This window comes from Chenopodium album, chromosome 23 (genome assembly GCF_948465745.1).
Source record: "Chenopodium album chromosome 23, dcCheAlbu1.1, whole genome shotgun sequence".
NCBI lineage: Eukaryota > Viridiplantae > Streptophyta > Magnoliopsida > Caryophyllales > Amaranthaceae > Chenopodium > Chenopodium album.
Window position 1 is genome coordinate 36,393 of NC_137856.1, and position 15,477 is coordinate 51,869.

The 15,477-nt window shown below is 33.5% G+C and overlaps 1 protein-coding gene across 1 annotated transcript in view; it reads left to right on the top strand.

The window, feature by feature from the left end:
• The first annotated feature begins 1,963 nt into the window (after nt 1-1,963).
• Nucleotides 1,964-15,477, top strand: part of LOC145606675 (uncharacterized) — a 33,490-nt gene continuing 19,976 nt past the window's right edge. The window contains exons 1-9 of the mRNA XM_081662487.1: nt 1,964-2,555; nt 2,628-2,689; nt 5,052-5,186; nt 5,282-5,557; nt 8,345-8,431; nt 13,471-13,572; nt 13,703-13,768; nt 14,508-14,618; nt 14,693-14,754. Of these exons, the coding sequence (XP_081518613.1) occupies nt 2,084-2,555; nt 2,628-2,689; nt 5,052-5,186; nt 5,282-5,557; nt 8,345-8,431; nt 13,471-13,572; nt 13,703-13,768; nt 14,508-14,618; nt 14,693-14,754 (1,373 nt within the window). The 5' untranslated portion in view covers nt 1,964-2,083. The remainder of the gene's footprint in view (nt 2,556-2,627; nt 2,690-5,051; nt 5,187-5,281; nt 5,558-8,344; nt 8,432-13,470; nt 13,573-13,702; nt 13,769-14,507; nt 14,619-14,692; nt 14,755-15,477) is intronic.

Below are 15,477 nucleotides of genomic sequence, written 5' to 3' on the forward strand. Positions count from 1 at the left end.
TGAGATTTAATACCGGTAAATTAATTTTGTGATTGTAATACGTAGCGAAAGCCCTTTATGATCTGATTAATTAATGCATTGACGATTGATTATTGTGTTTGTCCTGGAATATTGTTTATTAGTGAACGTATGCCCTAGGCCTTTTAATATTTGATTTCTTCCTTAATTATTCTCCTTACTCATAATCTTCGTAGTATAGTTTTTAATCACAACAAATATTGGTTACTCTAATAATTTAGACTATATTAATTAATTAGGAGTAGAAAGACTTGTTTCTCTGTGGATTCGACCCTACTTCCCTACATAAGCTAGTGGACTTAGGTAATTATTTTTTATTAGGTGAGACGACTTTAGCCTGTCAACTAGTCCCGACTTACTGGCGTTCTCTTTCCCTTTCTTAAATAAAGTAATAATATGTTATGAGATAATTTGAACTTGGTTGAGTATTATGATGTCTATGAAGTTATATTATGTGTAATATGTTTTGAACTAAAATTATTTATTTTACGGGATGGAGTTGGAATTACTCAGTTTATCTGATTTTTGGGAGTTTTCTCTCTTTTCCTTGTTTCTGATTTATTTTGCAGGTTGGTAAGAGGGTACTCGGTTACGTGTGAGGAGACGTTAGAATAATCACATAACTAAGACAATTTAGTTATTTTCGAGTTTAATTATTTCCTTTTAACTAGTGTTTTCAAAATAATTGCAGTTTTGATGTAATGACTATATTTTATTTTGCTACAACTTAGACCACTTAGTTTATTTAAATATTATGTTATTTTTGCTTTTTATTTATTTTCTACGGAAAATAAGTGTAGCAGTAACACTCCCAGAGCTCGATGATTGATTTTTTTTTTTAAATAGTTAAAGGTTAGGCCCTGCTTGATTCACCTTAATTTTGCTGAACTGAAATTATTTTTACTGAACTGAACTTAATTTTACTGAACTGAAATTATTTTTACTGATTTTCTATTATAATTCTTCTTTAAGAAAACTGAATTTTACTGAACTGAACTTATTTTTACTGAACTGAAATTATTTTTACTGAAATGAAATAAATTCAACTGAACTGAACTTATTTTTACTGAATTGAAATTATTTTTACTTAATATTATTTTTTTAAGGTGAAAAAAACAGGGCCTTACTCTTATTGTTTTTATTTGTACCCCTAAAGTCTTGTTTTATATTTTACTTAGGAAATTTTGCAAAAAACCACCTTTTAAATCTTGTTTTTTGCATTTAACCACCTTTTTAAAAAAATGTTGCAAAAAACCATTAATTTTAAAAATTTTGTTGCAACTTACCACCAATTCAATGTGAAACAATTGATAAAATTTGGCTGAAAAAGTGGTAATTTGCAACAAAGTTTTTGAAATTGGTGGTCTTTTGCAACATTTTTTTTAAAGGTGGTTATTTGCAAAAAAACAAGATTTAAAAGGTGGTTTTTTGCAAAATTTCCTTTTACTTACTAATGTTGCCAATAACGACGTTGCGACATAAAACCAAATTAAGGCCCTGTTCTTTTGAGCTTCTGGGTAGAGTAGAGCAAAGCAGATTTCAGCAGAACAGAGAAGAGCAGATTGAAGCAGAGTAGGGCAGAGCAAAGCAGATTGAAGTAGCTATTTTTAAGTAGAGTAGGGAAGAGCAGATTTCAGCAGAGTAAAGCAGATTTCAGCAGAGCAGAGCAAAGCAACTCTAAAGAACGGGGCCTAAAAGAGATTACCGGATCTGACTAGTTAGCTTGTTAGTTAACCTAGTACGAGTATATGAAAGGGTAGAATAAGAAAGATTTTTAAGTTAAAGGGGTATGGGCTTTTGTATTAATGGGCCAAAAGTTCAGTTTATTAATTTAATTTCTTGTGTTCTAAGTTGAAAATTTTCAGCATTTTTGCCCGAAGTGAACCGAATTGGAAAAAAAACCGAACCGTATTTCTGTTTGATTTGGTTCTGTATGCGGATTTAATCTAGCTGTGTCACTTTCACAGTTTCACCCAATGTCCAAAATCAACCTTTTCTGTTCCCGCCAGAAACCCTCCTCCTTCTCGGCTTCTCCTCTTCTTCTGTTCCACCCTGACGTTGAAGAATGGAATTTCCCGACCTAGATGAGCTTCAATGGCTAGAGGTCAACCAGCAGGAGGAGGAAGAAGAATACTCGGTGGAACTAGAAGTCGAAGAAGACAAATTCGAAATTGAGGATGACCATTATGAATCTGAAGAAGCACCTCCTTCTCCGCAACGACATTCCCAATCTCGAACTCAGAGTCCCTCCTATGACAAGAAGCGTCCTCGATCCCCACTGGATACCGACTATGATGAGTGTGTTAGGGTTAGGGTTAGAACTGAAATTGAAACACCTGACGTCTCTATTCAACTAGAGAAGCACGACAATGCGATATATTTGTCGCGCTTTGCCTCGGAAATTGATGGTGATTGTGTGCCAATCACTGCCCCCTCTGGATCTGGTGAACGAGTCTATGCCAAGCTCGACAGGCATACATTTTCAGTTAGCGATGATAATGTTGTTAAGAATTCCAATATGTCAGCCACATCCAGCGGTATATTTCTCTTTGGTTACTGGATTTTTTTGTTTTAGATGTTTTCCGTATCCTAAACTGAATTACTTGCAGGTCTTATCTCAGAATCAGTCTGTGTTCTGTTGCAAAACGCAGAGCAGGATGCACTGTTGAAGGTACTCCTATTTCTTGGTCCTTAGAGTTTCATGTTTTATGAAATATCTACCTAGGATGCACTTTTGATATTGCTGTCTTTGACATATGTGAACTTGTTTTTGTTTTAAACATCTTATACTTTTTATGAAATAGGTTAAATTAGTATGAACAAAACACACCCTTAGTAGATACTATGCAGTCTTGATTGGATGAGTCTTTTTTAATTCATTATAATACGTGTATATACCCTATCGTTGTAATTGTTTGGATCTTAAACAATTCTGACTAGCAAGTAACTATTTTTTAAAACCATTAAGAATTATCAAAATCGTGTATGTGCTAGAGGATTCACCAAACCTTGGCTATTGATATTACAAGTGCTGCTAGCTATGAGTTTTATTAGACTCTCATTTGAAGGGCTTTCAATGTTGTTTCCTTAGTGGAGCCTACAATTGTGTAGATTTTTTGTTTGAGCTTGGTTGGAAAACGTTATGGTTAGCTTGCTTTGGTTTGAGATTGTTGTTTTCTTTATATGGAGGTAGTGTGTTAGGTGAAAAAAGCAAAAAGTAGCTGAGAGAATTAGAGGTGAGAGAATGTAAAATTAATATAATATGATTTATGTTGGGTCCACTAGTTGAGATAAATGAATTAAATATTGTAAAAGCTTTTCAAATAAGGAAATGGAGCAAGTATTTAAAAAGGCCGGATATGGAAAGTGGAGAAAGTATTTAAAAACAGAGGGAGTATGATTTAATAATCAAGTATGTATTATTAGAATCTATCCATACTACTAACTACATTTAGGTTGTGTTTAGCTCAGCTTATCTTCTTTATTGCTCTGTTGCGAACTATTTTCTTCATATCCAACTTTTATATTGAACTGACATATACATATATTTGTACTTTTTTTCATCTAATTTTTAGATATGTTTAAAATAATGATACTTCCTCCTTTATTTTTTTCTCTCTACCTCTCTCTATTATTCAAAACCAACTTCAGAATAAGATTTAGTTGTAGGAAAAAGCTGTAGATAAATCTTTTTACTAGCATAATAAAGCTAAGATAACAAAATATTTAGAAAAATTTGTCGGGAAGGGCCCTTTTAAGTGGTCTATTTGTAATAAAGGATTATTTATCTAAAAAGTGGCAAAGTAGGACCTTAAATGATTTTTTTATTTGTGAAGAGGTACCTTTTATCAGATTCCGACGTTTGACTATTATTTTCCGATGTAGACCTTCACGTGCCAAACTTATGACATGATTTTTGCCTCAGTTTTTGTCCATTCTCCTTACTAACTACCATGCTCATCAACCCACCATCATTTCACCGTCATTCCACCACTATCCCACCATCATGTCATGCCATACCACCACCATCACTATATCTTTCCACTCGTAACATTATCTTTTTTTTTACTTTTCCCCATCTACCACTGTAGTTCACACTAAGTCAAATAAATTTACTTGAATAAATGAAAGCCCTATTTTCTGTAATGAGCTACAAAAAAAAAAAATGGAATATTGTGTGAATAAGCTTAAAGTTAAAACCAAAAAAGAATACTAAAGATGATGTGAATCTTAGTCGGAAAACCAAAAGTCACAAGGATATGATCTAACCCTAAATTTGATACATAATTAACTAAAAATCCACCAAATTAATTAATCTCCATACAAACTAAGAACAAGGAATCTAGCTAGACTAGTTTATGCAAATGAATTATTTAACTAAAACAAACAAATCAACAATTGATCCCAGTCAACCAAAACTTAAGTGTTTAAACTCAAGCTAATTATCAATGTATTTCATATATAAATAATTTACTTGTGTACAACCCTATATATAAGCTAGCTTTCCCTCAGAAGATTGGGACGAGTCCCTAATTCAATTCTAAACAAACTAGTAAACCTAAACTGCCTTGAAGACCAAGTCTTACACGATTTTTACAACTCACCAAATCTGATTTGTTTTAGATCCAATACCAAATCAAACTAGAATTTTTTCCTGTAAACATATCCCTAAATTATAGGATTTTAAGATAGATTAATAACTAATCTTTTGCTAACAATAGACATATGTTAATTAGCTAACAACTAACTAATTTAGCCGTAACAAACTAAAATAACTCTAGCTTTGAAGAACTTGAAGAAACATAAAGAAAGATTAAACATCCTAATGCTTGAACCAAGAAAAAACCTTTTCAAGTGAAAGGTAAAAATTTGCAAGCAAAGTCTAAATAAAAACGAACATGTGGTGCCTAACTGCCTATAGTTTTTAGTTGATCTGGATCTTGACTTGAAATATGTTCTATGCCCCTTTTTTGACTATTGTTAATCTGTGCAAATTTTAAATTGTAATTTAATTTTTTGCTTTGTTGCTGTAGGCTTTACAGTCTAGTTCTGAAGTACAAGACACGTTACCTCCAGAATCTTCAGTTATGACTGAAGAACTTTGGGTTAATAAATATGCTCCAAGATCTTTTACTGAGCTTCTTAGTGACGAACAAACAAATAGAGAGGTATGTTCACCTTAATCTTTTTCTAAAGTATGAAGTACTCTTTACCAAGTGGCTTTTGTTCTTCTCATTTTTATATGCCATATTATTGCATACAGGTTCTCTCTTGGCTGAAACAATGGGATGCTGCAGTTTTTGGTAATGGTATTAGAAACACTGAAGATGAGGTTTTATCCGCACTGAGACGACATTCTTCTCTTCCCCTCCATCAGAAACATTCTAGTGCTAGTTTTCCCGGGAAGAGTCGAGGACCTAAATATCCTGGAAAGTACACAGAGACTTCATCTAATTTTGAGCATGAAAACAATAGGCCTAAAGTTGTTGATAATGTGCAAAACACGAGGCAAAATAGTTCAAGGACACCAGATCAAAAGGTCAGCATTTAGAAACTACTTTTGTTGGTAAAAATCTATGATGGTGGCATGGCACTCTCACTCTTATTTTTCCAAAGTTTGTTTTCATCATGCCATTGTAGATTGCTACCAAAGTTTCTTAAAATAACAAAAACAAATACAAGTGAAAGAAAACAAAAGGTATACAAATCTTGACTAAGAATCAATAACTTAGTACTAGTGAGGTGGGTCTATAGTGGCCTTTTGGGTTATTCATAATTGAAGGTGGGAAAAATCAGGGCTAAGGCCAATTATAAGTGGGTTCAAAGTGAAGCCAATAAAAAATTTGTTTAAAAATACACAAAGAGCAAAAAAGAAGACGAATGAAGCATCAACTTTTCAAGGATAGAGGAATATGAGAGAGAAGGGGAAAGGTCACTCGGTCAAAATGGACATGTGGTGCCTATAGTTGAATGTTACCATATAAAAAGTCCTAATGGCCTTTTTTAATAAGGACATAGAAGGACCAAATACCCTTAATAGGTGGCCTAACCCTATTGCTGTTGGGTAGCTTTGCGCAATAACCACCCTACTTTCATGTGCACTTAATTACATGTATAAAGGTTAGATACAAGGTTAAATTACGAGCATCGGTATATTGATTAAGTTGAATGACAATGGCTGTGATTTTTGTGTTAGCTTCACAATATGGTGCATTGGTTCATAATTGATCAAAAGTAGGAGTTTTGTTGTCACATTAATGTTTAGTACATTGATGCTCTTTAAGAAGGTAGAGTCTTTGCTAAAGTAATGAATAGATGGTCATCCTTTTATTTATTATTTTTATGGTGCCTTCGGTGGTATTAAAGTTTGTTATAGTTGTTAGGTTACCTTTTTATTTATTTTTTTATTTTTTAAGGTCAAAAATGAATTAATAGCCTATGGAAAATTTAATGTTGAATGGATTAACTTCATTGCGGACTATTATACTACCTCCTTTTTATATCATGTGCAACATTAAATGGATATTACACATTTTCGAACCTTTGTGGGTAACCGCTCATGGTAATCGATTGATAGGTTAAGCATGTTGCTCTATGGTCTTGAATATTTAACTTATTTTAAGAACTCTTTCTCTTTCCTCCCCTTCTGTGCCAATTTCTCTCTTCTTCCCTTCCGTGAATCTCGGCCATCAAACCCAAGCCATGCCACCGCCAACACCTTCCCTACCTAGCTCATTTGTTTTCCTCAAACCTCGATTTCTTTCTTTAACCTCTTCAAACCCACCACTATTAATCGTAAACCGCTCTAAAACCATCGGGGCTTCCTACATCCAACGACCTCCCCTTTCAAACACCCCAACTAAGACACAAAACCACCCTCGCTACTGGTTATCCCTCTGCTCTCTTTGTTCCGATCTCTTTTTTCGACATCTTGCCAAACCACCAACTGGCCATTCGATCAAACCCATTGCCCCTTGCAACCCTTCTTCTCCCTTTCCTCTTATTACTCTTTTGTGGCTTTGATGTTGGGTATGAAAGGTTGTTAATGGCAATGACGGTGACGATGGTGCTGTTGGTGTTAATGACGGTGTTGTGGTTCAAGTTTATGTGTTGTGGTGGTGAAGGGGAGGAGATAAAATGAAGATGGTTGTTTTTGTTGGTGGTGGTGGTCAAAGGGTTCAGGTGGTTTTTATTTTATTTTATTAATTTTTTTTTTTTATGAGTGGTCAAAGATGAAGAAGAAAAAAAATTACTTTGGTGCATTAAAATCAATGGGATGAAAGGTTTGGTTATTACATAACAATCAAATGGTTGGATTATTCAAAGACTACCAACTTAAGGTTTGATTATTAGAATCAATTTTATTGCTCGATGACAAATCGTATTGATGTGAATCTTTTGAGAAATTATGAACAAGGACAATCCCTTTGCATTGTTTTCATAACATTATTGCCATTGTTTATTTTGAAATGAAAATTATGATAGCGCACATTTTTAAGGTATGTAAGCTTACCGCAGCTGCTTTTTTAGGCCATAACTGCCGCAACTCATCCACATTGCCCACGAAAATGGTCCTGTGATCAGTACTGAGATGGTGCCCGCTTTTGATTTCAAAACCATAGTATAGACTTCCTAAACATTATATCTATATCTTTCTTTTCCCCATGGGGTGTGTAATTATGGAAAAAGCTTCAAGGATTGATCTTCCACATCTTGGATTGGATAAAACTGGATTCTGGAGTAAGTGATCATTACAATCCTTCACAGGGATAGATTTTTCCTTCCTAGGAAACAATTTTGTTTGTAATTTCACCGGGACAACTCCTGCTACATTTTTCATCTATACATAACTTCCTTCTCCTGCTAGGAGACTCACCCAACAGTCCTGTGACTCCTATCATTGTAAGCCCGAGAAATATTATGAGGAATCCCCAGACTAGCTTGTGTGCATATTGATATTATCACCACAATAATGAAAATAGTGTTAAACCATTCTATGTGAGTTGGGAGGTCTAGGGTTTGAGGATTGGCAACTCAGAATGTATTTTTTTCTCTAGAATTATGTAAAAATGACAACAATTTATTATTTATATTGTAGGTGAATTTTGTTTTGTGGACCCCCTGAATTATTTATATTGAGTAAGAATGAAAATAAAAGCCAGTTAAATGGTCAGATTTGTCAAATTCTTTGAACTGATGATGTAAAAAAATAAAAAAATCTTGATACGAAACTGGCAAATGTATAATTCTACCCCACCAATTATTGGTTGAGATTTTGTTCTTTGTTCTACTTTATATGGTTAGCCTAAGCTTTCAATAATTGCAGGTTCTTTTGCTTTGTGGACCCCCTGGACTAGGAAAGACCACTCTTGCTCATGTAGCTGCTAAACACTGTGGATACCATGTTGTGGAGGTTGGTATCTAATTCTACTACGGTTAAAAATGTCCAATACCCAAATCCTAGAAAAAAAGATTCTTGGTTACTTCTAGCTAATGAATCAATTTACTTGTGTTTTATGGTTATGTATATTAGTATATATACTTCCTATGTTCTTTTTTGTTCTAGTCGCTTTCCATTTTAGTATGTTCTTTTTAGTTCTATTTACTTTGCTTAATTTCATTTTTGACTTATCCTTTTATTATTTTACCCCTTTGGCCCCACAAAAATTACACTTTTCAATACTCTCGCTCTCTCTTACTTTATTATATTATTTTACCCCTTTGACCCCACAAAAATTACACTTTACAATACTCTCTCTCTCTCTCTCTCTCTCTCTCTCTTACTTTATCATTTTTTTTTTTTTTTTTTTTTTGCACAAATTCACCTTCTTACATTCCCTCTTACTTACTCAATTTTTTCAATATTTCTTTAAATTGCATATCTACAACTAAGTAGAACATAAACGAATGGAGGGAGTATATGATTTGACTATGCTCTTTTTTTTTGTAATACTCTCTCCGCCCACGATTATGTGCTCCAAACATTCTTTTTGCGGACTCCTAGGCAAAACTTTAAGTGTAGTTTAATTAAGTTTAGGTGTGTTTAATTAAGTTGTAAAAAGGAGGGAAATAGGAGAGAGAAAGTGGTCCCATATGTTTAATTTTGTTAGTGGGTTTAAGTGAGTGGGAAATAGGAGAGAGAAAGTGATCCCATATGTTTAATTTTAATAGTGGGTTTAAGTGAGTGGGAAATAGGAGAGAGAAAGTGGTCCCATATGTTTATGTTTGGTAAGATGATCTTTTTACACTTTAAAATTTACTAAAAGAGGAAAGATAAAAAATTGTTGCACATAATAGAGAGCACCCATTTATGGCAAATGTTGCAGATAATTGTGGGCGGAGGGAGTACATAGTTAAATTATATAATGAATCTATTTGATTTGTTGGATTCTTGTTTATTTGAAGTTGTGTAAGGTCAGTCCATTTCCATCTTAGTTACATGGCCCTAAAGATCTAATGGAAAACCCGTAAACCTGTTTCAACACGACACTGAACCGAATATAAACCTAATTAGTACACTCGAACACAACTACATCTTGAAACCCTAAATCTACACTTGGGCATTTAGGTGCTGAGTCGTGAGATTGTAAACTACTGCCTGGAAAAAACTATGAGGATACGATTTAGATAAGGTACACTCAGACACAACTACATCTTTAAACCCTAAATCTACAGTTGGCAGTTGGGCATTTAGGTGCTGAGTCGTGAGATTTTAAACTACTGCCGGAAAAAACTATAAGGATACGATTTAGATTAGGGTATCAATTAGACCTGTCAATCGGATCAGTCAGGTTTGGTTCATGTCGGATCACTTTGGGTTACGGGTGGGTTGGGTCATGGGTCGAGACAATCCTAATCCAAAGTTTCGGGTTCGGGTCAACCCAACGGGTTTACAACAATTTTTTACAATTGTTTTATAATATTTTCAAGGTTACTTTGAAATTGTTTTATAATTGAACGGGTGTAGGCTATGTAGTTGATGGCATGAATGTGATAATTGGTGCAATTGGTGTGGGTTGATGATTGATGTAGTTGGTTGGTGTGGATTCGAGCATGAGTTATATGAGATAGAGAAATGAATGTCTTTTGATAGACAAATGATCAAACTCAATCAATAAACTAGATTTTTATTTTCTAATAAATGAAATTTTTTAGAAAACCCATAAAAACAGGTTAGCAGGTTGGGTTCGGGTTTGACCTGCAAATTTACGGGTTAAATGGGTTCGGGTTAAATCGGGTTTCGGGTCAAAATATTTGTTCAAGACCCACAAAATCGGGTTAGGTTTGTGGGTTAGGTCGAAATTTGACTGGCCTAGTGGGAATGGGTGGGTGAAGATAGGCATGTGGTATTATTAAGGTTACTGCTGTAAAGGTGAGAATGGTGGCAGGATAAAAAAGGTAAGTTTATTAGTCGTTCATGTGATTTTGTTTTCTTGGCAGCTTCTCTATACCCTTTGTTTTTGGCACGTTAGCTTCTCCAATACTTTATTACTATTATTATATTTCCTCTATGTTACAAGGTATCGGCACTTTACCCCTTCGTACCCATATCGACACGACACGACCCGGACTGGGTACACACAGTCTGGTTGTGCACTTGGACATGGCAACGACAGTGAAGAAAAGAGGGAGAGGAGAGAGGAGAGAGAACAAGGGGGTAGCCATGGTTTCAAAACTTGAATATTCTGCATTGGAAAAATTGAGAGAAAAGAAAAGAGGTAGAGGAGAGAGTATGAGGTTGGTAAAAGTTAAAGGAGTACAAATTATGGGGAATGTGGCCACAACTGTCTTTCTTTTATTTTTTTTATAATAAAAAAGGCATATGTTTTAAAGTAGAATTTTTATTTAAAAGATACCACTCCTTTTTTTTCCTTACCTTTTGACTAGAAATTACATTTGATTTGTATGTGTTGGACTTTTAAATTTATAACGTCTATTTAAAACTATTACTGAAAATAAGATTTTTGCCGTGTCCCCATACCAGACATTGTCCTCGTGTCCTAAAATTACTGGAATCCTCTGAGTCCATGTAACATAGTATTTCCTTGTAACTTTTTTTTATTATTGAAAAATTTTAATTTTTAATTGGAAATTTCACTTGGAAAAACCTTTTAAAGTGGCAACTAAAGACCTGATTTTATTTATTTTTTGTTAAAGACAACCAAAAAGCTACTCTCCAGCATTGACTTGGTCTTTTACGGCGTTGACCCCCCATGTGCAGGTCACATGCCCCTTATTTTACTAATCCCACTCCCTTTCTTCTAATTCCCCCCTAATTTCCCTTTTTCACTCTCTCGTTTCAAATCCTCTTCAATTAAACCCTTCTTCTCTCTCCTCTTTTCAAAAAATGAGGTAATAAATCATCTTCAACCTATTTTCCACCATGGCGTCACCCTTAACCTCCAAATTAATCAATGAAGATGTGAAGTGAAGTAAATTTACGCCCGCCCTAAACAGTAAGTTACTTAATGCATTGTATTAAAATGTTATTTCTTTCCTTTTTGGGTATTTTTTGCTGAAATTGTTGTGCCATGGTTAAGAACAAAGCAAGGAAGGTAGTTGTGTCATGTTATAAGAAGTTAAGGGGACCAATTACAAAGTCACATTACTCACATATGATATCCTTTATTAGAACCCCGTACCCCGAACCCGAACCCCGAACCCGAACCTGAACCCTAAAGATTAGAAACTATTGTTGTTAGCGCAAATTCAAAAAGGATTTTTAAAATTACCTGCAAATTTGATGAAATGTCCAAGAATTACAAAACATTCTAAAAGTATCCTTGGTCAAAATTAATTGCCAAACACAGTAACTGAAATTAATCCAAACTACCTTGCTTGATTGAGAGAACAACATAATAAGAGAGGAAAGGATTTGAAATGAGAGAGTGAAAGAGGGAAATTAGGGGGGAATTAGGAGAAAGGGGGTGGGATTGGTATATGGGTCACGTGATCTACACATGGGGGTCAATGTTGGAATGTGAGCCTAGATTGTCTTTAACATAAAAAATAAAAAAATAAAAATTAGAATCAGGTTTTTAGTTGTCAAAAAGTATTGTAAGGTTTTTCCTGACAAAAAAGTTATTTTAAAAGGTTTTTCCTACAAAATTTCCTTTTTAATTTTCATTTTTTTAAAATCAAAATACAAGTAATTTTTTTTGTCTTTTTCTTTTCTTTTATCCTTTGCTAAAATTCACTATGGCTGCGAAGATCTTTTTAGTCAGCCGTTGGATAAATAGTGTCCCTCCTTTCTGGCTGAACAAGACCATCATTACTGTTTTCAAATTAAGGTGGAAATTAATCTAATAGCATTTTCTAATAAAAATAAAATGCAGAGTAGTTGTTGTCATCGATGGAGGTTATACAATTTATATCGTAGAGTGGCTATTAACTCCAAAAGAAGAAAGAGAAAAAGATGTAATATTATTTTTGCATTTTTTATAATCAATAACTATATATTAAAAGACACACCAACAATGACACGTGTCAAATTCTAATGTGTCTTTAGTTTTTTTAAAAAATTTTAAAATAATTTTTTGTAAGGAAGTTATCAATAAGTATATACTAAAAGACACACTAGCAATGACACGTGTCTATTTCTGGTGTGTCTATAGTTTTTTTTTAAAGATTTAAAATAATTTTTTTTAAGGAAGTTATTTTGAAAAAGTTTGTATTTGTCAACAATATATATGAGCAAAAATATTTACCTTTCTTATGTTGATATGCAATTAATAACTACAGAGTAATAATGAAATAAATAATCATTCGTAAAACAATATAATTCTGATGGAATATTTTTAAGAATATAATCTTAATTGAATATACATTAACTCATTTACAAAAATTTTTATTTATATTTTTCTATATAGAAATCACTATACTATAAAAATGGAGAAATTTATAAAAATTACAAATTAATTCAATATATAAATGGACTGGACTTTTCTTATAAATTTCTTTTATTAAAAAGTCCAACAGTTTTTGACGCATTAAATAGTCCAACATAATATGCTCTTTTCATTTTATTAAACCGTAGAAAAAAAATATTTGTGACTCTCTTAATTAAAAATGTCATTGAATACGGAGAAATTAATCTATTAAAAAACATGTAGAGTAATTAAAATAGCCGTGCATGACACGGGACCTAACCTAGTCTTAATATTAACTAGCTACTCTCATTGAATGGATTCTGCATTCTTCTAACAGAATTGCTAGCAGCTTATACCCTTAGGCTGCATTCCCCAAATTGTCCTTCTGCAAACGTCTGACATATGCCAGTCCAATAGGAGGCATAGGTTGGGCATACCTAATTTGATGTTGTTTGCACAAAGTTTACAAGGGAATGCAAAATATGTGCTTTCTCTTTAGTTCAATAAATTTATAAACATACACCACCTATTTATGCGTCATTGTTCTTGTTTTCTATGTTCATTTGGAGGCTGATGTATGTAGATAAATGCTAGTGATGACCGGTCATCGGCTACTATTGAGGCGAAGATCTTAGATGCAGTGCAAATGAACTCAGTCATGGCTCATTCTAAACCCAAGTGTTTGGTAGGTGATGTAATCCGTTATTTTTTTCAATGTATTCTACAAGTTTAAAGAGCTGAGAGCTCCAATACCCTGGTTTTTTAGTTTAATAAAATATTATCTGGTTAAAAAAATATACAACTAATCTCAACAGGTAATTGATGAAATTGATGGAGCACTAGGGGATGGAAAGGGTGCAGTGGAGGTCATTTTAAAAATGGTATGAACTTTTTACCTCTTATCCGTCCATTTTAGTATTCATTATCATTTTATCTTTGATTATAAAGAGGCTTGATAGTTGATACCACTTTGGATTTTTAGTTAAACAACTACTATCCTCCTCAAAGAAGTGGAATTGCTTAGAGAGATGTAAATTCAAAATGGGGAATTTATGCTGTGGAGGCCTCTTTTATGTTTGCTCAAATACCTTTTTTCTAGGTTCCTTGTTTCTTTCGATAAGTTATATAGAAATTCGTGAAATGAATTCGAAGAGGGTGTCAATGACTCAATGCTGTATATAAGGAGGGATAAATTTACTCAGTTACTCTTATTATACCCTCAAATAATCACATACTATTTTGGGCTGGAAATGTCGTCACCTTTTGTAAAATAGTACGGAGTAATAGTTGATGATTATTTTTCTACATCTACCACTTAAGGGATGGGGAATAAGAAATTAATTTAACTATTTATTTAATAGTGTATTTGTTAAAATAATGCCATATTTAATCATATCAAAATTCTTCTTTGTGTCGGATTTTAACAGTGTTTTAGCTGAGTACTTGCTTTGTATCAATCGATATGTAATGGTGCTTTATGGCTTGGGAATCATTGGCATAACAAGTTAAATTTTCAATGCATGTCTGCTATTCTTTGTTTATGGCTGCTGTTAAAAACCATGTTTGAAGTGTATATGTTTTGATTTTCCAAGAAAGCACATTAACAACTGCCTTGTCCAGGTTGCGGCAGAAAAGAAGTCTTATGATGGAAATGAAGCCTCTATCAAAGAGGGACGATATGAAACGAAATCGTTGAATAGGGGGCGCAAAGTCGTGTCTCTGTCACGACCGGTAAGATTAGATTTAATTTTGGACACTTAATAATATGTTTTTAGTTTGTCAAATTAATTGAATACAATTTGCAGATAATTTGCATATGCAATGATCTCTATGCTCCTTCATTAAGGTCTTTGCGACATGTAGCAAAGTGAGTTCCTCCCTCTTCTCATTAGGTGTAACATGTTTACATTTCAAGATGTCCTTTATTTTTTAATACCTTAATTAAATATTCTATCATCAATCTACATCTTATGTTTTGAGCTTTTGTAAGGATATTTTAATCATGGTACGAGCCAAGAAATTGGTTTCATAAAACTTTGTGTATCCATTATTAATTCAAGGACATAATGTATGTAGAAATGGGGTGAAGTGCCACTTTAGTTCTTCCATTCCATCACTCCATTTGAAGTTGGATGACACCTACACACCATCAGAGTTCAACAATTTGCTTTTTTCATAAAAATAACCCTTCTTAAGTCCATTTTTGAAAGTGATTCTTTTTCCGTTTTGGTGTGTTCACGAATGTTTGACTCACTTTTACAGTATTCCATTTTTGGCAACTTCTTTTACTACCTTATGTCCTTACCCTTTTTAGTTTTTACCCCACACTATTTACACCTTTCCACTCTCTCTTTTACCTTATTCACCTTTTTTCCAAACACACCCTGCCTTTTTACTCTATCCACCTTCATCTTACACCCACCCACCTTTGTAAATTTGCCTTTCTACAGTAAGTGAGTCAAACTTTCGGGAATAGAGGGAGTACATAGTTTTTGACTTTTGATTGTGTAGCTATATAGAAGTTTTGACTTTTGATGTATTCTTTTTATATTTATTTTATTATTTGCTTTTTGGTTGATTAGTATAAATT